At 36.7% G+C, this 22,346-nt stretch overlaps 1 protein-coding gene across 10 annotated transcripts in view; it reads left to right on the top strand.

The window, feature by feature from the left end:
* LOC105481764 (progesterone immunomodulatory binding factor 1) overlaps positions 1–22,346 on the top strand; it is a 282,457-nt gene that overhangs the window by 143,259 nt on the left and 116,852 nt on the right. For 7 of the 10 annotated variants that reach the window (XR_011614738.1, XM_071081244.1, XM_071081241.1 and 4 more), the window contains exon 14: positions 14,024–14,126. Coding sequence is in view for 8 of the 10 variants with exons in the window: in XM_071081244.1 (XP_070937345.1) it covers positions 14,024–14,126 (103 nt within the window). In the remaining 2 variants the exon portion in view is untranslated. Of the gene's footprint in view, positions 1–14,023; positions 14,127–15,487; positions 15,625–21,529; positions 21,616–22,346 lie in introns of those variants that run through there. The other 3 variants (XR_003018029.2, XM_071081246.1, XM_011741503.3) reach the window with 3 other exon arrangements.

Genomic DNA, 22,346 nt, shown 5'->3' with positions numbered 1-22,346 from the left:
ACATTAATTTCAGATGAGCTACAAATGCTTTGTATCAACAATATTCAGATTAAAATTAATTATGCTTCTTTTTGCTTTCTCTCATTTTTATTCACCTGCCTACATTCCTTGACATACATGTTAGGGAGAGTGATAAGGGGAGTTAATGCATATATTGTGATTGAAACTATAAAAGGCTTTATGAAAACCAGGAGAATATTTGGAAGATCCACTAGTTATCTTGTGAGATACTGCTTAAAAGTACTATCAGCCCTCTATATCCATGGGTTTCACATGTGTGAATTCAATCAACCGCTGATCAAAAATATTTGAGAAAAGAATGGATGATTGCATCTATGGTGAACATGCGCAGACTTTTTTTCATGTCATTATTCTATAACACAATACAGTTATTCACATAGCATTTACATTTTGTTAGGTATGATAAGTAATCTAGAGGTGATTTAAAGTATATGGGAGGATATACATAGGTTATATGCAAATATTATACCAATTGTATGTAAGGGACTTGAGCACTCATGGATTTTGGTATCCACAGGAGGTGGGGAGTGTACACTGGAACCAGTAATCCCGTGGATAGCAACAGACAACTGTACACTAACAGAAAATTGTACCTACATTAATCGGGTTTCCAGTTGACCTGCCTGATTTTTATTCTTAACTCCTCTCTTGCACCAAAATTTATCCTACTTTGCAAAAACATCTCACTGCCCCATTCACTACCACATCAAATCCATCAAATCTAAATATTTCTTTCTTTTTTTTTTTTTTTTTTTTTTTTTTTGAGACGGAATCTCGCTCTGTCGCCCAGGCTGGAGTGCAGTGGCCAGATCTCAGCTCACTGCAAGCTCCGCCTCCCGGGTTTACGCCATTCTCCTGCCTCAGTCTCCCGAGTAGCTGGGACTACAGGCGCCCGCCACCTCGCCCGGCTAGTTTTTTGTATTTTTTAGTAGAGATGGGGTTTCACCGTGTTAGCCAGGATGGTCTCGATCTCCTGACCTCGTGATCCGCCCGTCTCGGCCTCCCAAAATGCTGGGATTACAGGCTTGAGCCACCGCGCCCGGCCAAATCTAAATATTTCTTTCAGACTTCCAAGCTCCTCCATAATGTAGCTCTACCTCTCCAGCCTTATTTGCCTCTCTACCCAAAATGCAGTGGATATACCTATTTCTCTGCCTATAAAACATCTGTTTTCTCTGTACCACACAGTAGAGCATTTCTCTTATCTCATTAGCTATCATTTCCTGTATAATTTACCTATCTAGATGGAAAGTTCTTCAAGGTCAGCAGCTACTTTTTTTATTTTTATTTTTTTATTTATTTTTTTTTTGAGACAGAGTCTCACTCTGTCACCCAGGCCTGGATTATAGTAACACAGTCTCAGCTCACTGCAACCTCCACCTCCCGGGTTCAAGCAATTCTCCTGCCTCAGTCTCCCAAGTAGCTGGGACTACAGGCATGCACCACCACACCCTGCTAATTTTTGTATTTTTATTAGAAACGGGGTTTCACCATGTTGGCCAGGCTAGTCTTGAACTCCTGGCCTTGGCCTCAAGTGATCCAACTGCCTCCGCCTTCCAAAGTGCTGGAAACACAGGAGTGATTCACCACGCCTGGTCTGGCAACTACATCTTTTTTTTTGTTGTTTTGTTTGTTTGTTTGTTTGTTTGTTTGAGACAGAGTCTCACTGTGTCTCCCAGGCTAGAGTGTAGTGGCACGATCTCAGCTCGCTGCAACTTCCACCTCCCGGGTTCAAGCAATTCTCCTGTCTTAGACTCCCAAGTAGCTGGGACTATAGGCGTGTGTCGCCATGCCTGGCTAATTTTTGTATTTTTAGTAAAGACAGGGTTTCACCATATTAGCCAGGCTGGTCTCAAACTCCTGACCTCAAGTGATCCACCCGCCTTGGCCTCCCAAAGTGCTGGGATTACAGGCATGAGCTACCACGCCCTGCCAGCTACATCTTACTCTTGTTTATTTATCACTTTCTCTATCTAGCTCAGTGCAGGATACCTAGTAAAATTGTTTCTTCATCAGAGCATTTGAGAATTCAAAGTTGCTTTTCTTGTGTGAACTGATTTAGACATTTAGAGACACTAAGAAAATGACTAATTATACACTAAGAAAATGACTCAGAAAATAGAACGTCTGTGTGGCTATCTAAAATGATGTAACCTCATTAATATAGTGGTGAATGAAAAAAAATAAAGTGATGTAGGATATAAAGACCACTTTATAGAAAACAAGAAAAGAAAGTTAGTTCTAAGCCATGCTTAGAACTTATGGCTCTCACCAGTTAAACTAAATATATGCCAAATTTTGATCAAGGCTAGACTAATAGAAAGTATCAATTTGTAGCTGGAATGTTTAATTCTGTCTGGTGAGGATTCAGATATTTCAGAATTATGTATTATTTTTTAAAAAATCAATCCCATTCCCATTTCCTCCAAAAGTCACAACAGGTAACCTAGGGTATTTTGTAATTTTCAGCATATCTGTTTCTTAGTCCAATGTTGCCTAAGGAAGAATAGAACATAGTTTTGTGGGTTAGAAACTTATCAGTGGTAAATGATAGGTAAAATACTAAAACTTGAAATTTAAAGGGAAAGGTCACGTTCTCTTCTCTATTTTGGCTTCTGAATCCTTCAAAAGAATCTTCGTTACAAGAATAAATGGGGCTGGGTGCAGTGACTCACACCTGTATTCCCAACACTTTGGGAGGCCAATATAGGCAGATTGCTTAAGTCCAGGAGTTTGAGAACAGCCTGGGCAACATGGTGAAACCCCATCTCTACAAAAAATACAAAACTTAGCCGGGCCTGGGGACACGTGCCTGTAGTCCCAGCTATCCTACTCAGGAGGCTGAGGTGAGAGGATTACCTGAGCCCAGGAGGTCGAGGCAGCAGTGAACCGTGATTGTCCCCCTACACTTCAGCTTAGATAGCAGAGTGAGACCTTGTCTCCAAAAAGAATAAAAGAAAAGAATTCTACTGTTAGAAGTTCACTTTTCTTAGCCCCAAATACTGAGTTTTTTCAAAATTGCAAGCTATTATTGCTGTTGCACCTTACTATTTTTTTAAGAATTTTTTAAAATAGAGGTTGGTTTTTAATATTTAAAGTGAGGATTTAAGGAACCACAACTGATTCATACTCGAAATAATGTTAACTGTCCAAATATCCTAAAGATTCTATCACTGAGCTATCTATGTGCCTTGAACATGTGCCTAATGGGCATGCTATTAATATCTCCTGCCAGCTGGTGCCAGGCATTCTTCTCATGGTGAGCCAGAGGGTTATTTTGAGGAAGTGCTTCTCAGGTCATCTAAGCTGAATGACGGGAAAGTAAGGCTAGATATCCAAAGAGAACATTTATGCATTCCTTCATGCATTCAACAACTTTTATTGAGTGCTTACTGTATGCACAAAATTGATCAGTGGCACTAAAGATCCCAGGTTAGGGTCTGACACATTTCTGAAGTTTGCAAAGTCCACATTTGAGATCATAATGGATATTTGTGAAGAAGGCAGTGGCTTTGTGCTCTTTTTATGTTTATTTAAGATAAAAGCATTATAACCTTTGAGAGAATTATATTTAATCCTTCACATTTGAAATTAAAGGATTGGAGCCAGACGTGCTGGCATGCACCTGTAATCCCAGCTCTGGGAAGCCTGAGGCAGAAGGATCACTCGAGACTAGCAGTTTGAAGCTGTAGTACACTGTAATTGCACCTGTGACTAGCCACTGCACTCCAGTCTGGGCAACATAGAGAGACTCCCATCTCTCAAAAAAAGAAACGAAAAAAATCAATGGAAACTTAAGGTGAATGATAAAACAACTCAGTCAGAATAGTAAATGAAATATATGCAAAATAAAGTTTTCATTGTACATCAGCCTACACCAAAATGTATTAAAGTTTCAAAAGAACTTATTTTCCAACTAGTACACAATAGATTCCATTCATACTAAATTTGGTTTAAAATCTTATATATTGAACAACCAGAATTAGATATTTTAGGGTAACATTTAATTGAAAGGAGGTTTCTGATTTGTTATAACAGTAATGTTTATTTTATTTTATTTTATTTTTATTTTTTTGAAGTTGGAGTCTTGCTCACTCTGTCACCCAGGCTGGAGTGCAGTGGCATGATCTTGGTTCACTACAACCTCCGCCTCCCAGGTTCAAGCAATTCTCCTGCCTCAGCCTCCCAAGTAGCTGGGACTACAGGCGCACACCACCACGCCTGGCTAATTGTTTGTATTTTAGTAGAGACAGGGTTTCACTGTGTTGCCCAGGCTGGTCTCAAGTGATCTCAAACTCCTAAACTCAGGCAATCGGCCCACCTCAGCCTCCCAAAGTACAAAGATTACAGGCATGAGCCACCATGCCCACCCATGTTTATTTTATAAAATTGGAAAATTACTGGTAATCTTACCATCCAAAATAACCACTCGGAAATGCACACAGATTTATATACTTTCTTACTTATTTAGGATATTATTGCTTGTAATTTAATAGTTTAATTTATTATCATAGAATTCCATTCTAAACATTTTCTTATGTCATTGTGTATTCTTCAGAAAGGTCATTTTTAATGGTTATCCAAAACATTAATTTTTAGGACTTCTGTTTTTGAGTGCTATATTTTCGTTAATAAATTGTATAGTTACTGAAAATTATCATTAGTTGCCGATTGCAACCCAGGCAGTACCACAAAATTAAAAATGAGAGAATGGATTTGAAGTGCCTGACAGAGTAGATCTTCAGTAAGTGCTAGGTTGTTACACCTTGATGTGTTCTTAAAGTAAATTACATAGTTAATTTTAGACGAAAAGCCAGGGTTCTGAAATCTTTTACTAGGCACAATTTGAGTTTTCATGTAAGACAATATTGTTTTAAAATTGTACAGAAGCCTCTTGAAATAATTAGTAGGGATACCCCTCAAACATGAAACTTTCTTTAATATTAGTCCGTTTTTAAGAGTCTCACTCTGTTACCCAGGTTGGAATGCAGTGGTGCCATCATAGCTCACTCTTATCTCAAACTCCTGGGCTGAAGCGATTCTTTTTTCTGCCCTCCTGAGTAGCTGGGCACCCTGTACCTAGCTAATTTTTTATTTTTTATTTTTTGTAGAGACAGGGTCTTGCTGTGTTGCCCAGGCTGTTCTTGAACTCCTGGCCTCAAGCAATCATCCCACCTCAGCCTCCAAAAGTTCTGGAATTACAGGCTTGAGTCACCATACCCAGCCAATTTTTTTAAAACTCTTTCTGGGACACAATTATAGAAAGTTACAAGGGCTTATACAATTAAAGTACATTAAAATAAAATGGGCTCTCCTTGACTAAACTTGAAAATCTGGATTGTTTTGAAAATAGTGAACAAGATTTTCTGGTTACATGTTTTGGTTATGCCCTTTAACCTGCCACACTAAATGGTAACACCCAGGCACTAACGTGGTCTTTGTATATGCCTCTGTGTTTTGGCTAATCTGAATGTGGAGACTGTTCTGATGTTCTTAAACCTTTCAAATTGTAAGATTTACTGCATACTATAGTTTCTCTAGTTTTATAAAAAGCTTTAAGTTAAAACTTTCAGTTTACTGAGCTTCATAATAAAAAAAAATAAAGCAGAGGAAACTAACAAAACTTTATGTATGATAAACATGTTTTCCTTTCCTTTATTCTCATATATATGAGTTCTCATTTTTGTCCTTGGGAAAAGTTGTACTCATTTCATTTGGGATGGCTTTAGGAATAGTTCTTTAAAAAGTTGCTGCTATTCTATTCCTGACAAATTTGGAAGTGTAAGCCTATAGAAGAAACTAGAGAAAGTCTCATATAACTACAGATAATCAGCATGAGATCACTATTTAGTCCTCAGTCATTTCCAGCTGAGCAGGTAGTATAAGGACCAACATTAAGCTTTTTGAAAGTGGGATCCTTCTGGCACATGTCCCCTTCTTTACACCCATCTTCCATGCTGTGCTAGTAGAGATAGAACTCTGATCTACTGAAACTGAGAAAGATCAAATAACTAATAATCATGCCTCACATATTCTTGTTCATTTGGAGATTTGGTAATAGTAAGACACCATACCAATATGAAGAACCCAGAACAGAGCATCAGTCCTCCATTGTGCTTCGATATCTCAGATATAAACAAAACTCGGCATGTCCACATTGGCTAAGCTGAAAATGTTAGGAAATTGTATGTAGTAATCAGAAATACAGACTACCATGGACAGAGCCAAGACCAATAACCTATATTTGGCATCAAGAAGTGCTAAGAGAGCTAAAAGGTAACCCTTAGGGAATACTAATTTGACCAAGAAACAGGTGAAATTTTTGTTTAATATTTGGGTATACAACCAATATACTGATGATGTTAGTTTCTAGATGATATCAAACTTAATCTTGGTATAAGTGAAAATCATATGGCAATTAATGTATTAATAATTACAAAGAAGTATGGTACCTACTTAAGTGTCCCAATAGATAGCTTATAAAAGCATTGCTTTCTTGAGAAATTCAGTACATTCTACACCAAAAAAATAGCCTTTAGCAAGAGTCATTTTTCCTGACTTATTCATAGTTATTCTTCTTAAAGATCTTAGCAGGGCCAGGCATGGTGGCTCACGCCTATAATCCCAGCACTTAGGGATTCTGAGGCAGGTGAATCACCTGAGGTCAGGAGTTCAAGACCAGCCTGGCCAACATAGCAAAACCCCATCTCTGCTAAAAAGACAAAAATTAGCTGGCATGGTGATGGGTGCCTGTAATCCCAGCTACTCTGGAGGCTGAGGCAGGAGAATTGCTTGAACCCAGGAGGCAGAGGTTGCAGTGAGCCCAGGTCATGCCATTGCACTCCAGCCTGGGTGACAAGAGCAAAACTCTGACTCAAAAAATTTAAAAAGATAAAGATCTTAGGACTTGTTTTCATTGTATGTTCATTGTGTTGAGGAGGCATAAACTCGGCTGTAGTTAAGCAGTTCTTCATCTGTCTTGTTTTGAATTTCATTTAAACACTCTTGTTTCTTCCCACTTGTAAGATCCCAGACTTCTAAAGAGGATCCACCTATAGCACCAAATCACTCACCAAAGCAATATGCCCACTTAAAGTTTTAGAAGGTTGAATATAGAAGTGGTGAATTGGTATCTAAGACGTTTGCCTTCTTATTAACTTTATGCACTTTTTAATTGCTAGTTCAATGCTTAATATTGAGCATTAGTTGTATTTTATTGTTTTTCTTTAATTGCCCATTATTAGCAATAGGTGTACCTTAATGTTGAGGTGCTGCAACCTCAGAATATGGTTTCTAACAATGTGTTCATTTGAACAAAATGCACTTAAAACAAAATCAGTCAAGAGGTACTTATGGCTGTGCACATGTCTTATGCCTATAATCCCAGCACGGTAGGAGGCTGAGGTGGGAGGATCACCCGAACCCAGGAGTTGGAGACTAGCCTGGGTAACAATGTGAGACACAGCCTCTACAGAAATTTTAAAAATGAGCCAATCATCCTAATGCCCCTGTGGTCCCAGCTATGTGGGAGGCTGAGCTGGGTCACTTGAGCCCAGGAGGTCAAGGCTGCAGTAGCCATGTTTGCACCACTGCACTCTAGCCTGGGCAATAGAGTGAGACCCTGCCAAAAAAAAAAAAAGGAGAAGAAGATTTATTAAGTACCCACTCTGATCAGCTCTATAGTTAGATACCACAGGGGATAAGACTCCTGTCATTTTATGAGTTGCATCTGTTTAGGGAGAAATGATTAACATACATGAAAGAATATATAAACTTTAGTACCATATCATATGTTGGGCTAGGCTGTGTCAGTCAGAGGAATAGAGATCAGTAAAGGCTGGCACAGTCAGAAATGGAGGAAGTGGAACTCAAAGGGAGCCTTTAAAGAAAATCTTCAGACTGGAGGACCAACAAAAGGCAGTGAAAGGAACACAGAAAACGTATTTCTGAGACATTAAGTAGAGTAGACATCAATGGCAAATAAGGTTGGTTCCAGTGAGATTATAGAGGGCCTTGATATTTTTAAATAATTTAGAGATAGAGTAAAACTAACCATGAAGGTCAGATTTGAAAGCGGATGGGAAAAGGATATAGACATCAGTTCACTATGTAAAAAATACAGATGTCTGACAAACATACGAGACAATGCTTCACCTCACAAATAAAGAAATTTAATTTAAAGCAGGATTTTATGTTTATAAAGTTAGCAAAACTTCCAAAGATCGACAATGCTCCATATTGGTTGGATTATGAAGAAACAGGAGGTAGGAGTGAACGTTCATTCACTCAATAGATAATTTCTAAATACCTCCTTTGTGCCAGGTATTTATTGTTGAACTGTAACAGCTTTTTATATTTTCTGGATTCACGTTTCTTAACTGATATGTGATAAGAAATTTTTCTTCCATTCTGCAGATTGTCTTTTCACTGTCTTTTTTCCTTTTTTCTTTCTCTCTTTTGTTTTTTTGTTTTGTTTTGTTTTGTTTTGTTTTGCGACAGAGTCTCACTCTGTTGCCCAGGCTGGAGTGCAGTGGCACGATTTCAGCTCACTGCAAGCTCCGCCTCCCGGGTTCAAGCAATTCTCCTGCCTCAGCCTCCCGAGTAGCTGGGATTACAGGCACCTGCCACCACGCCCAGCTAATTTTTGTATTTTTAGTAGAGACGGGGTTTCACCATGTTGGCCAGGCTGGTCTCAAACTCCTGACCTCAAGTGATCTGCCCACCTCGGCCTCCCAAAGTGCTGGGATTATAGGCGTGAGTCACCGTACCCAGCCCTTTTTTCTTTTTCGTGACAAAACTAAAATTGTTAAGATATTTTTACTTTCTTAATGGTGCATTTTGAAGCCCAGAATTTTTAAATTTTGATGCAGTCCAGTTCATCCAATTTTTTTATTAGTTATGCTTTTGCTGCCCTGAGAAACCTTTGCTAAATCTAAGTTTGCAAAGATTTACTCATATGTTTTCTTCTAAAAGTTTATAGTTTTATCGTCTGTATTTAGGTCTTTGATCCATTTTAGTTAATTTTTTGGTATCATATGAGGTAAGGGCTTTGCACTGTTTATTAATGTGGCTACTAGAAAATTTTAAATTACATGTGTGGCTTGCATTATATTTCCATTGGACAAAGCTGACCTAGACCAGTGGTCTCCAAACTTTTTGATACAAATCTTCATTGGGAAAAAACTTCAGTACACACTCAGCAATATGTCTTTATGTATTCATATTTACAGATTATGTATGCATGTGCTATCATATGAATAGCATGTACATAATGATATAAAACCTACACAGAAAATGAAAACTTAAGATAATTTAACATTAAAATAAATGTAAGTAAAAGTTCCCACAGTTCAACAAATAATTTTGCACATAACTGCTTTTAAAGACCACTGATCTAGATTATGATCATGACCTCCTAAATGACTGTAGTCTAATTCCTTCTGCAGGCCATCCTGCACACTGCTGATAGAGTACTCATTCTCAAGTGCGGACCAGATCATGTTATGCCTAACCAACTTCAGGATAAAATGCAAACATATGAGGCTTTTCATAACATATATCTGCCTGTATCTCTCCAGCTTCAACCCTCACCATGCACCATGTATTATTGATCTATACTATACTACTTAGAATTTTCCCTAGCACTTCATCCCTTACATATGCATTTCCCTCTACCTAAAATGCTGTTTCTCTGTTTCTTCACCAGATTAGTTAGTGTTAGTTTTTATTCCTTAGTGGTATGCCTTTTCTTAGCATTTAACATACTACAGTAATTTTTAAATTTGCCTAGATGTTCCCAGTAGATATTAGGTATTCTCAGTGCCTATGCAGATTATAGGTTTTTAATACATGTTTCTTAAAAGGAAGTGTTCATGAGTATTTTTCAAATGAATTAATATGTTTCTTCTGATTATCACCCTGCTTCTCTGTAGTCATTGATGTTCATCACCAAGAAAAAAATTAGTAATTTCCTTTATTTATTTATTTTTTATTATTATTATTATTATTATTTTTTTTTTTTTTTTTTTTTTTTTTTTGAGATGGAGTCTCGCTCTGTCGCCCAGGCTGGAGTGCAGTGACCGGATCTCGGCTCACTGCAAGCTCCGCCTCCCGGGTTCACGCCGTTCTCCTGCCTCAGCCTCCCCAGTAGCTGGGACTACAGGCGCCGCCACCTCGCCCGGCTCATTTTTTGTATTTTTAGTAGAGACGGGGTTTCACCGTGTCAGCCAGGATGATCTCGATCTCCTGACCTCGTGATCCACCCGTCTCGGCCTCCCAAAGTGCGGGGATTACAGGCGTGAGCCACCGCGCCCGGCTTTATTTATTTATTTATTTTAAACAGAGTCTCACTCGGTTGCTAGACTGGAGTGCAGTGGCACGATCTTGGCTCACTGCTTACTGCAACCACTGCCTTCCGGGTTCAATAGATTCTTGTGCCTCAGCGTTCCAAGTAGCTGGGATTAAAGACATGTGCCACCACACATAATTTTTGTGTTGTTAGTAGAGATGGGGTTTTGCCATGTTGGCCAGGCTGGTCTCAAACTTCTGGCCTCAAGTGATCTGCCTGCCTTGGCCTAATTTTTTTTACCGTTTTTGTTTTACTATAAGTATTATAATGATGAAAACAATTATATTTCTTGTTTCTGCTGTGTTCTTTTGCTTAAATGTATCTTGTTTATATTTCTTTTCATTAAATCTTAATGTAATCTCTTATATCCTTAATATAATCTTAATAAATCTGAGTATAATCTTTTAATGAAAGATTTTATATTATCTTTTATTCTTTTCTGTGTGTGTGTGTTTGTACTACATTAGTGGGCTAAATGGGTCTTTTAGGGCAACTGAGAACTTTAATACCTTTTCTAATATATATATGAGGAAATGTGTTTTACTGTCCTTACAACTGACTTAGAGGTGGTTTTTAAAATGTAAACTCCATATATACTGGAGACCAATTGTACCATGTTATCTTCTACATTATTATCATTATGCATCATAAATGACATCAACAATCATACTAATACTCATGGTCCTTCCCATCACCATGAATTCTCAAAAAAATTTTCTCAGCAAAATTGTACTATAAACTGGTAATCAAAGCACTGTAGAGCATATTTGTGAGCAGTCTGAAGATACCATAGATACTTTCCTTCTGTTTGGAGTTGATTTTCCTTACTTGGAATCCCCCAGTCAAAATCAGGGAAATTCTTGTTTGAAGAAAGTAGTCCTGGTGTTAAGGCTTAAGCACTAGCATACCAAGAATTTCTTTTTTTTGAGACGAAGTCTCACTCTTGTCCCCCAGGCTGGAGTGCGATGGCGCCATCTCGGCTCATTGCAACCTCCGCCTCCCAGGTTCAAGTGATTCTGCTGCCGCAGTCTCCTGAGTCGCTGGGATTACAGGTGCCTGCCATCACGCCCAGCTAATTTTTGTGTATTTAGCAGAGATGGGGTTTCTCCATGTTGGCCAGGCTGGTCTCAAACTCCTGACCTCAGGTGATCCCCCCGCCTCAACCTCCCAAAGTGCTGGGATTACAGGCGTGAGCCACCTCACCCAGCAAGAATTTCTTGAGTCAGTGTTTTATGACATATTTTTATTGGTAAGTGGTACCACCATATCTTTATAAGAACATTATGCAATTCCCAAACAAAATAAAAATGCTCAAACCAAATGAACAATTTAATATTATTAAACTTGATGTCTTCAAATCATTATCTTCTTCAGATTGTTGGTAATATGTGGCATCTCATTATTTTCTTACATCTTTTTGTCTTCCATTTCATTCATTTGTAACTCTATTTCTGTGTAATTGCATTTGATTGTGTTTATTGTTCTATATTGAGTATACCCATACATGTTCTGTACCTTCAACATGTATTTATTGAAAAATTACCATGTTTAAGTGACCCTAGTGTGAAGTTCTATGGGAGATAGAAAGATGAAAAAAGTTACATCTGACATATATGAAGGGTAAGAAAGAATAAAAATATGAATAAAGATAGTGCTTAAGATTTTTTAATTAACCTAATAAAAATAGAGCTAATGATAAACCGATGCTTGCAAACATGTAATAGAATCAACAGATTCAAAATACAAAATTCACATTAAGGCTTATTTTATTTGTAGAAATTTTGTTATTTTAGGGTCAAACTAGAGAGAACTTGGTATATTTATATTGGGAAATGAAGAACGGTATTGTCATAAACTGTAAACTCCTTAAAAATTTATAAACAGAGAAAGTAGATTAGTGGTTCCCTAAAGTTGAATTTGAGGAGCGAAGGAGGAAGTTGGAATGTGGGGAGGATGGAGAGTGACTGGTAATGGACACAGAATTTCTTCTTGAGATAATGAAAATACTCTAAAATTATAGTGATAGTGGCACAACTTTAAATATACTAAAAAACATTGAATTGTTTACTTTAAGTGGGTGAACTTTATGATATTTAAGTTGCATATCAGTAAAATTGTATGTCAGTAAAGTTTTTATTTAAAAAAAAAAATAGTGGTTGTCAAAAAATGAGGACTGTATGCTTTTTCCGTCTCTAATGCCGGTTGAAAGGATAGAATTTTAGATCTAAACAAGCAACTCAAATCACTATATAAACTTTTGCCAGAACCTATCTTTTTTATTTGGTACGAGTGCTTAGAAATAGATGTTTAGGATGATACCTAACACTATTTTTTTATTATTATTATTATCATTATTTTTAGAGACAGGATCTCACTGTGTCACCCCAGGCTGGATTGCAGTGACACAATCCTAGTTCACTGTAACCTCAAACTCTTGGGCTCAAGTGGTCCCCCATCTCAGCCTCCCAAGTAGCTGGGACCACAGGCATGCACCACCATGCCCAGCTAATTTTTATATTTTTTGTAGAGACAGGGTCTCACCATGTTGCCCATACTGGTCTTGAACTCCTGGCCTCAAGTGATCCTCCTGCCTCAGCCTCCCAGAGTGCTGGGATTACAGGCATGAGCCACTGCACCTGGTCTTAACATTTTTTTAGAGTGTTGTCTGCATTTCTTTATCTGATATTGGGAAATATTAAAATACAATAGAATTATTTCTGCCCTATGATTTTATTTAAACCACCATTATTTTACTTTTTGTCATTATAAAACATTCCATCTAGGATTCCATGAATTCTACAATTCACAAATTAGTAGGTTAACCTAGTATAAAACATGAAAATACAATAAATATGAAAATGTTAAGTTACTGGAAATGCAGAGAGGGTCTTTGGAGCAACATGTCTTCTCAAAATTATTAGCAGTTCTTTAAAGAAAGATGCCACTTCCTCCCACCATAGTTAGAAGGAATAGATTTTATTCTTATAATTGTTTCTTAAAAGTAGAATTGAGATGTTTCACATGTAATTTTAAATACTAAAGGTCAGTGCAATAACTTATGGTAATGTAGAGTATCAGAGGGAGTGATTTTTTTTTTTAGTACAGAAGCTTAGCCTTTACTATAGACATTCTCTAAGTTTTGTATATCTTTTTCATCTCTACTTTCAATTAAAAACCTCATTTTTGTTTTATATTATAACGTGCATTATGTTGTTTGAAGTAAACTCTGATACTTCTCAAAGTGATAAGCTAATTATTGTTTATTATATTTCAACTAATTTTCTGATTTGTAATTGGAAAATATTTATAAAAGGGGAGACAAGCTGTAAATTGCTGTATTGTGGTCTTTTCAAGCAAGTATTATAATGTTAACTCTCCGCTTTTATAGCAAGGGCTAAAAACCGTTACTGCAGTAATCAGTATATCACGGTTATGTCATGGAGATTTTAATGTTGTTACTCTCATAATTCTGAGTTGTGGGGTATTGGTCTTCCACTACTGGTGCCTGAAAATATTATTTGACTCTGTATTCTTTCTGTTAATATTTAAGTATAATTAGGAAATGATGTCTATTTTCAAGTACACAAACACATTTTGAATATTTTGGGCAGTATTTCACTTTTAAGCATTAATTTTCTCATTTCATTTGCCTAGTGTTCACTTGGCAAGAAGAGTGCTTCAACTGGAAAAACAAAACTCGCTGATTTTAAAAGACCTGGAACATCGAAAGGACCAAGTAACACAGCTTTCACAAGAGGTAAAGAACTTAAACAAAAGAAACCCATATGAAGAATCACAGTATTCATTTTAATTCTTTGACTCTTTTGTTTATTTTTCTGAGCAGTTTTAAAATAAGCTGTTTGCTAGTACAAAATGATTTCACAATTTATGAAACTAACTGAATGTTAAGGCCATGTAAAACAACTTACAGTGTATGGCAAAACTGAAAACAAAAGGAAGATTAAATGCCCAGACTAAGTATAAATGCAGACTAGACAGACAAAGCTTTGATTTCTGAGAATATCAACTGGTAAAACAAGTTTGGCAAACTTTGGTGACATTTTCAGTTTTTTACTAGTAAATCATTTTTAAAATAGGATTTTAAAATAGAGGTTTTTACCTCTGTGTTTAATGAAAAATCACTCCTCTGTTAAATTTAACTTTGTTTACACTTAGAAAATCAGGTTCATATTGCTTCTTTTTCTTGGCCTTATGTCATTTAAACTATGTAAATATATATGTATGCATTTTACATAGCATTTTTAATCATCTTCTGATGTCAAGATCTAATTATATTTTTCCGTACTTTTGAAATTCGAGTCGTAAAACAATTTAAACCGAAGGTACTGCTTCGCTAATGTTCCTTTTATTTATTTAATATTCCTGAGTGTCAACATAAGAAGTTTTTCTTTTTTCCTTCTTTTTTTTTTTTTTTTTTGTTGTTGTTGTTGTTGTTGTTGAGACAGGGTCTGGCTTTATCACCCAGACTGGAGTTTAGTGGCATGATCACAGTTCATTGCAACCTCCGCCTCCCAGGGTCAAGTGCTCCTCCCACCCCAGCCTCCTGAGTAGCTGGGACTATAGCTATGCACTACCATGCCTGGCTAATCTTTATATTTTTTTAGTGCAGTCAGGGTTTCACCATGTTGCCCAGGCTAGTCTTGAACTTCTGGGCTCAAGCGATCCACCTGCCTACGGCCTCTGAAAGTACTGGGATTAGAGATGTGCCACTTCACCCAGCCAAGAAGTTAATATTTTAAAAGTTTTGAAAACTATTTCTCTTATAATAAAGGGTTTTTTAAAGTCATATGTTAAATAACATTAATATATGTCATGTATTACTTGTTTTCTTAAGGATCTGTTTATAATCTTTACAGTGTCTTTTATACTATAACATTGGAGGATCTTTATCCTCAAATTTCAAAAGACCAGAAATACTTCATTTTATTGCAGTGCCTGACACATAGTTAATGCTCGGGGTAGACACAGTGGTGCGGTGGTAAATGTTAACAACCAGCTTTCCAAGAGGGATATGAGGGAGAGCTTGATTTGTAACATTGGCTTGTATCTGTTGTATAAATATTCCCACCATGACTAACTTCAGACTACCAACCTAAGGTTACTGAAGATGGAGTAAAGATTGTCAGCAGCATACCAGTACTTAATGTTCACAGCATACAGATACAACAGACATAGACTCAAGACTCAAGAGCACAACAGACTCAAGAGCACAGATGATAGTAAAATAATTTTAAATTGACAAGTTTGATTATTTTTACCTTTGTTTTTAATAAAATGTATTTTACTATAAATTTAAATAATTTAGTTTTTAATGCTAGTTGTGTTTGATAGCCAGCTCACAAAATCCCTAAAAACTTTCAGGATTCATTTGTACTTCATTCTTTTCATTGCTGAGTAATTTCTTTTTTTTTTATTATACTTTAAGTTCTAGGGTACATATGCACAACGTGCAGGTTTGTTACGTATATATACATGTGCCATATTGGTGTGCTGCACCCATTAACGCATCATTTATGTTAGGTATATCTCCTAATGCCATCCCTCCTCCCTACCCCCTCCCCACAGTAGGACCCAGTGTATGATGCTCCCCTTCCTGTGTCCAAGTGATCTCATTGTTCAATTCCCACTTATGAGTGAGAACATGCGGTATTTGGTTTTCTGTTCTTGCGATAGTTTGCTGAGAATGATGGTTTCCAGCTGCATCCATGTCCCTACAAAGGACCTGAACTCATCCTTTTTTATGGCTGCATAGTATTCCATGGTGTATATGTACCACATTTTCTTAATCCAGCCTGTCACTGATGGACATTTGGGTTGATTCCAAGTCTTTGCTATTGTGAATAGTGCTGCAATAAACATACGAGTGCATGTGTCTTTATAGCAGCATGACTTATAATCCTTCGGGTATATCCCCAGTAATGGGATGGCTGGGTCAAATGGTATTTCTAGTTCTAGATCTCTGAGGAATCGCCACACTGTTTTCCACAATGGTTGAACTAGTTTACAGTCCCACCAACAGTGTAGAAGTGTTCCTATTTCTCCACATCCTCTCCATCACCTGTTGTTTCCTGATTTTTTAATGATTGCCATTCTAACTGGTGTGAGATGGTATCTCATTGTGGTTTTGATTTGCATTTCTCTGATGGCAAGTGATGATGAGCATTTTTTCATGTGTCTGTTGGCTGTATGAAAGTCTTCTTTTGAGAAGTGTCTGTTCATATCCTTTGCCCACTTTTTGATGGGGTTGTTTTTTTTCTTGTAAATTTGTTTGAGTTCTTTATAGGTTCTGGATATTAGCCCTTTGTCAGATGAGTAGATTGCAAACATTTTCTCCCATTCTGTAGGTTGCCTGTTCACTCTGATGGTAGTTTCTTTTGCTGTGCAGAAGCTCTTTAGTTTAATTACATACCATTTGTCAATTTTGGCTTTTGTTGCCATTGCTTTTGGTGTTTTAGGCATGAAGTCCTTGCCCATGCAGTTCGAATCCCATCCTCATCAGCTACGGAAGCCCTGTGGTCTGAGCTGAGTAATTTCATTGTGTGGAGGTACCACAGTTTGTTTATCCATTCACTTGTTGATGGACATTGGGGTCATTTCCAGTTTTTGGAATAAAGCTCATATGAACATCCATGTACAAGTCTTTATATGAAATAATAGAGAAGTCCTACAAGCTGCTGCAAGCCAACTCCAGCACACTGCTAGCTGGAAGCAGAAAAGATAAATAAATGAATAACTTAAACAAATGAACCTCTGTTTGCTAATATATTGTAGATCCCTCATGTTGGCTTTAATTTCACAATAATTCTCAAAAATATTTTTTAAAAGTAAAATATTAAATTACATGCCTTCCTGAGCATTGAGCATTTCAGTTAATTGAAATAAGAATTTCTAAATGTGGACTGGATGCAGTGGCTCATGCCTATTATCCCAGCACTTTCGGAGGCCAAGGCAGGAGGGTCACATGAGCTGACGAGTTTGAGCCTTGGCTACAAATTAAGATCTGCCATCTCTAAAAATAAAGAAGCCGGGTGCACTGGCTCATGCCTTTAATTCCAGCCCTTTGGGAGGCCAAGGCAGGCGGATCACTTGAGGTCAAGAGCTCAAGACCAGCCTGGCCAACATGGCGGAACCCTGTCTCTACTAAAAATACAAAAATTAGCTGGGCATGATGGCACATGCCTGTAATTCCTGCTACCTAGGAGGCTGAGGCCCGAGAATCACTTGAGCTTGGGAGGTGGAGGTTGCAGTGAGCTGAGATTGTGCCATTGTACTCCAGCCTGGGCAACAGAGGGAAACTCTGTCTCAAACATAAAAAGAAAGAATTTCTAAATGTGAACACACGTCTATACATTGTTCGGAGAAAACATAAGAAATTAAGTGTTAAATGCTCCTATAATTAAGTATAATTTGCATGAAACCATTTTTAAATAATCTATTTCTTATATTGAGAAAAATACTTAAATGCTGAAATATTTATGATATGAGATGGTATGGTGCCTGGAATTTGCTTTAAAATATTTCATGAGAAAAGGAGGAAGGGCTCAACAAATGAAACAAGAATCACAAAATGTTAATAATGTTTGAAGTTGGATGACATGTACATACAGGTTTAGTACTCAGTTCTGGACTTTTGTGTATGTTTGAAAATATTTCATAAGACATTTGGAGAAAGAATCAGTAATCCTGTATTAAAGGATCCATACCAACTTCAGTATATAACTTTTCCCTTAAGATTGAAAATAAAATATTTAAAGTATTCCATGGATTTTACTTTTTTCTGCTTCACAAAAATTATATCATTTACTCTTAAAATAATTATATAAACTAGCTGAATGATTAGTATTAGATTGCTGTTATAACAATAGACTATTCATAATAGATGGTGAAATAATACAGAAGGAAGTTATCTCAGGATCTTTACTCTTTATTTTATGTTATTTGTTTATTTATTTTTGAGACAGAGTCTCGCTCTCTTGCCCAGGCTAGAGTGCAGTAGTGCATTCTTGGCTCACTGCAACTCTGCCTTCCAGTTTCAAGTGATTCTCCTGCATCAGCCTCCCGAGTAGCTGGTATAGCAGGTGCACAACACCACGCCAGGCTAATTTTTTGTATTTTTAGTAGAGACAGGGTTTCACCATATTGGCTAGGCTGGTTCAGGATCTCTATTCTTTGGATCAGTTTAAATATTTAAATCAGTTTGGCCTTTTTGATAATACACAGATGAAATACAAATAACTAATGTTAGAATTACCATTGAGTTAAATGCTATTCAGATTATGTCTGAGGTTATACGTAAGTGAATGGACAAAATGACAATGCTAAGTAATACCCAAAATAAAAACAGATACTCCCCTTTTTAGCAGCTTTATTGAGGTATAATTGATATACAGTAAATTGCACATTTAAGGTATAGTGCAGTTTAACATTTGGCACATGAATATACCCATGAAACTATCACCAAAATGAAGGTAATGAACACATACATCTCCCCAAAAGTTTCCATATGCCCCTTTGGAATTCTTCCCTCCCAGTCTTTCCCATCTCAGTCCCTAAGCAACTACTGATTTACTTTCAGTTACTGTAGATTAGTTTGTTTGTTTTTTATTGAGACAGAGTCTCACTCTATTGCCCAGAATGGAGTACAGTGGTACGATCTTGGCTCACCACAACCTCAGCCTCCCGGGTTCAAGCAATTCTCCTGCCTCAGCCTCCCAAGTAGCTGGGACTATAGGCGTGTGCCACATTCCCGGCTTTGTATTTTTAGTAGAGATGGGGTTTCACTCTGTTGGCCAGGCTGGTCTCGAACTCCTGACCTCGTGATCCACCTGCCTTGGCCTCTCCAAGTGCTGGGATTACAGGCGTGAGCCACCACACCCAGCCTAGTTTGTGTTTCCTAGACTTTTATATAAGAGGAGTCATACAGTATACATATACTTTTGTTAATCTGTCTTCTTTCATTCTGCATAATTATTTCAAGATTTATTCGTACTTCGCTTCTTTCATTACTGAGTAACATTTCATTGTGTGGTTGTACCACAGTTTGTTTTTCCATTCACTTGTTGATGGACATTGGGGTCATTTCCAGTTTTTTTTAAATAAAGCTCATATGAACATTCACATATAAGTCTTTGTATGGATGTATGCTTTCATTTCTCTTGGGTAAATATCTAGGAGTAGACTAGCTGGATCATATGGTAGGTGTCTATTTGACATCTTAAGAAACTGCTAATCTGTTTTCCCAGATGTTTGTACCATTTTACATTTCCATCAATAATGTATGAAAGTTCCAATTTTTCTACATCCTTGCCTTGATATGGTTAGTTTTTTTTTCTCTATAATGGGTGTGTGGTGGCATATTAGTGTGGTTTTAATTTGCATTTCCCTAATGACGAACGATTTTGAGGATCTTCTCATTTGAGTTTCTTCTTGCCCTCTGTTTGTCTTCTTGGGAGAAGTGTCTCCTCACATTTTTTGTCTGTTTTATCAGATTGTCCTCTTATTCTTGAGTTTTGAGTATTATTTATGTGTTCTAAATACAAGTCATTTATCAGATACATGATTTACAAATATTTTCTCCCACCCTGTGGCTTATCTTTTCACCTCTTAATGATGTTTTTTTATTTATTTTTAGAGACAGAGTCTCACTTTGTCACCCAGGCTGGAGTGCAGTGGTATAATCATAGCTCATTGCAGCCTTAACTCTTGGCCTCAATAGCCTCAAACTATTGGGAGCCTTAGCATTCCAACTACTAGGACTACAGTTACCTACAACCACCCCTGGCTAATTTTTTTGTGTGTTTTGTAGAGATGGGGTCTCGCTATGTTGCTCAGGTTGTCTCAAACTCTTGGGCTCAAGTAATCTTCCCACCTTGGCCTCCCAAAGTGCTGGGATTACAGGTGTGAGCCATCCCACCCAGCCAACAATGTCTTTTGAAGAGATGCTTTTATCAAGTACAGTTCATCACTTTGTTCTTTTAGGGATTGTGTTTCGGTGTTGTATTTTAAATATCTTTGCCTAACCTAGGGTTATAAGGGGTTTTGTATATGTTTTTTTCTAGCTGTTTCATAGTTTTAGGTCTGTGATTCATTTTTCGTTTAATTTTTATATCGAGTGGAAGATATAGATTGAAATTGATGTTTGCATAATTGAAACCCAACTGTTCTGGCATCATTTATTGAAAAACAATTGATCATTTATGTGTGAAACTGTTCTCAACTCTCTGTTCCAGTTATCTGTCTGTCTTTATGTCAGTACCACACTGTCTTGATTGCTGTAGCTTTATAATATCTGGAAATCAGATAGTATTGTTCCTCCAATGCTGTTCATTTCAAAGTTGTTTAGCTGGTTTTTTCTTTGCATTTCTATATGAATTCTATCATCAGTTTGTTAATGTTTTTCAAAAACTAGCTGTGATTTTGGTTGACATTATGTAAGTTGAAAATATAGATGAAGCAGAGAAAATTGACATCTTAATATTGAATATTCTGACCCATGAACACACTGCATCTTTACCCTTATTTAGATCTTCTTTAATTTATCTTACTACTATTATTTTTCAGTTTTCACTGTGTAACTAAAAACTGTCAACTGTTGGATGTCTTTTACTGTCAAATTTTTACAGCGAAAACTACTAAAATAGTAGTATTAGCAAGGTGTATGTTTTTCCATCCTTCTTTTTACCCGTCTGACAAAGTATGATTTTCAATTGGAGATTTTTTTGGAACCCTTAACATCTAATATATTTGTTGATATGGTTATGTTCATTTCAATATGTGACCTTTTGTGTCTGGTTTCTTTTACTGAGCATACTGTTTTTGATGTTCATCCATATTGTAGCATGTAGCCAGTACTTTATCCCTTATTACGGTGGAATAATATTCTGTTGTGTATATTTACCTTAATTTGTTTATTCATTCATCCTTTGATGAACATTTAGGTTATTTCCAACTTTTTGACTATTATAAAAAGTGCTGCTATGAACACACAAATACAAGCAAATGTAGGAGTACCTGTTTTAATGTCTTTTAAGTGTGTACCTGGGAATGGATTTGCTGGGCTCACCTTTGTTTTTTAGAAAGATATTTTCACTGGGTAAAGAATTTGAGGTTGACTTTTCTCTCCCTCTCTCTCTTTTTCAGTAGTTGAAAGATGTTGCTTCACTCTCTTCTAGTTTGCATCGTTTCTGCCAAGATATTGCTTCATCCTTATCTTTGTTCCTCTCTAGGTAATGTGTATTTATTTAGCTGCTTTTAAGAGATTTTTAGTCACTGACTTTAAGCAATTTGATTATCATTTGACTTGCTGCAGTTTTCTTCATTTTTTTCTATGCATGGGTTTTGTTGAACATCTTACATATGTGAGTTTATCAAATTTATAAATTTCTTAAATTTTTAAATACTTCTATCCTCTCATTTTCCTTTGGGGACTTCAATTAGACATATATTAGGCTGCTTAAAGTTATTCTACAACAGAACAAATGATGTTCTCTTCAGTTTTTTTTTCAGTCTTTTTTCTGCTTTTCTTTTGGATAGCTTCTTTTACTATGTCTTCCAGTTCACTAGTCTTTTCTTTACCACTATATAATCTGCTTTCAGTTTAATCCAGTTTTTATCTCATATGTTGTAGTTTTCATTTCCAGAAATTCAAATTGTATCTTCTTTGTGTCTTTTAGGTCTCTCCTTAACATTCTCAAACTTTATTTTCTGGAACATGTGAAATATATTTTCAGTAACTTTTTTTTGTATTCTTGTCTACTAATTCTATTATTTTGTCATTTCATGGCTGGCTTCAATAAAGTTGATTTATCTCATTATATATCACATTGTTCAGCTTCTTTGCATACGTAGTAATTATTTACTGGATGCCAGACCTTGTAAATTTAACCTTGGTGCTAGATATTTTGTATTCCTATATGCTTTTGTTAGCTTTTTTATGGAACATAATTAGGTTTCTTGG

This window comes from Macaca nemestrina, chromosome 16 (genome assembly GCF_043159975.1).
Source record: "Macaca nemestrina isolate mMacNem1 chromosome 16, mMacNem.hap1, whole genome shotgun sequence".
NCBI lineage: Eukaryota > Metazoa > Chordata > Mammalia > Primates > Cercopithecidae > Macaca > Macaca nemestrina.
Note: the sequence above shows the minus strand (reverse complement) of the source record. Positions and strands in the feature narration are given on the sequence as shown.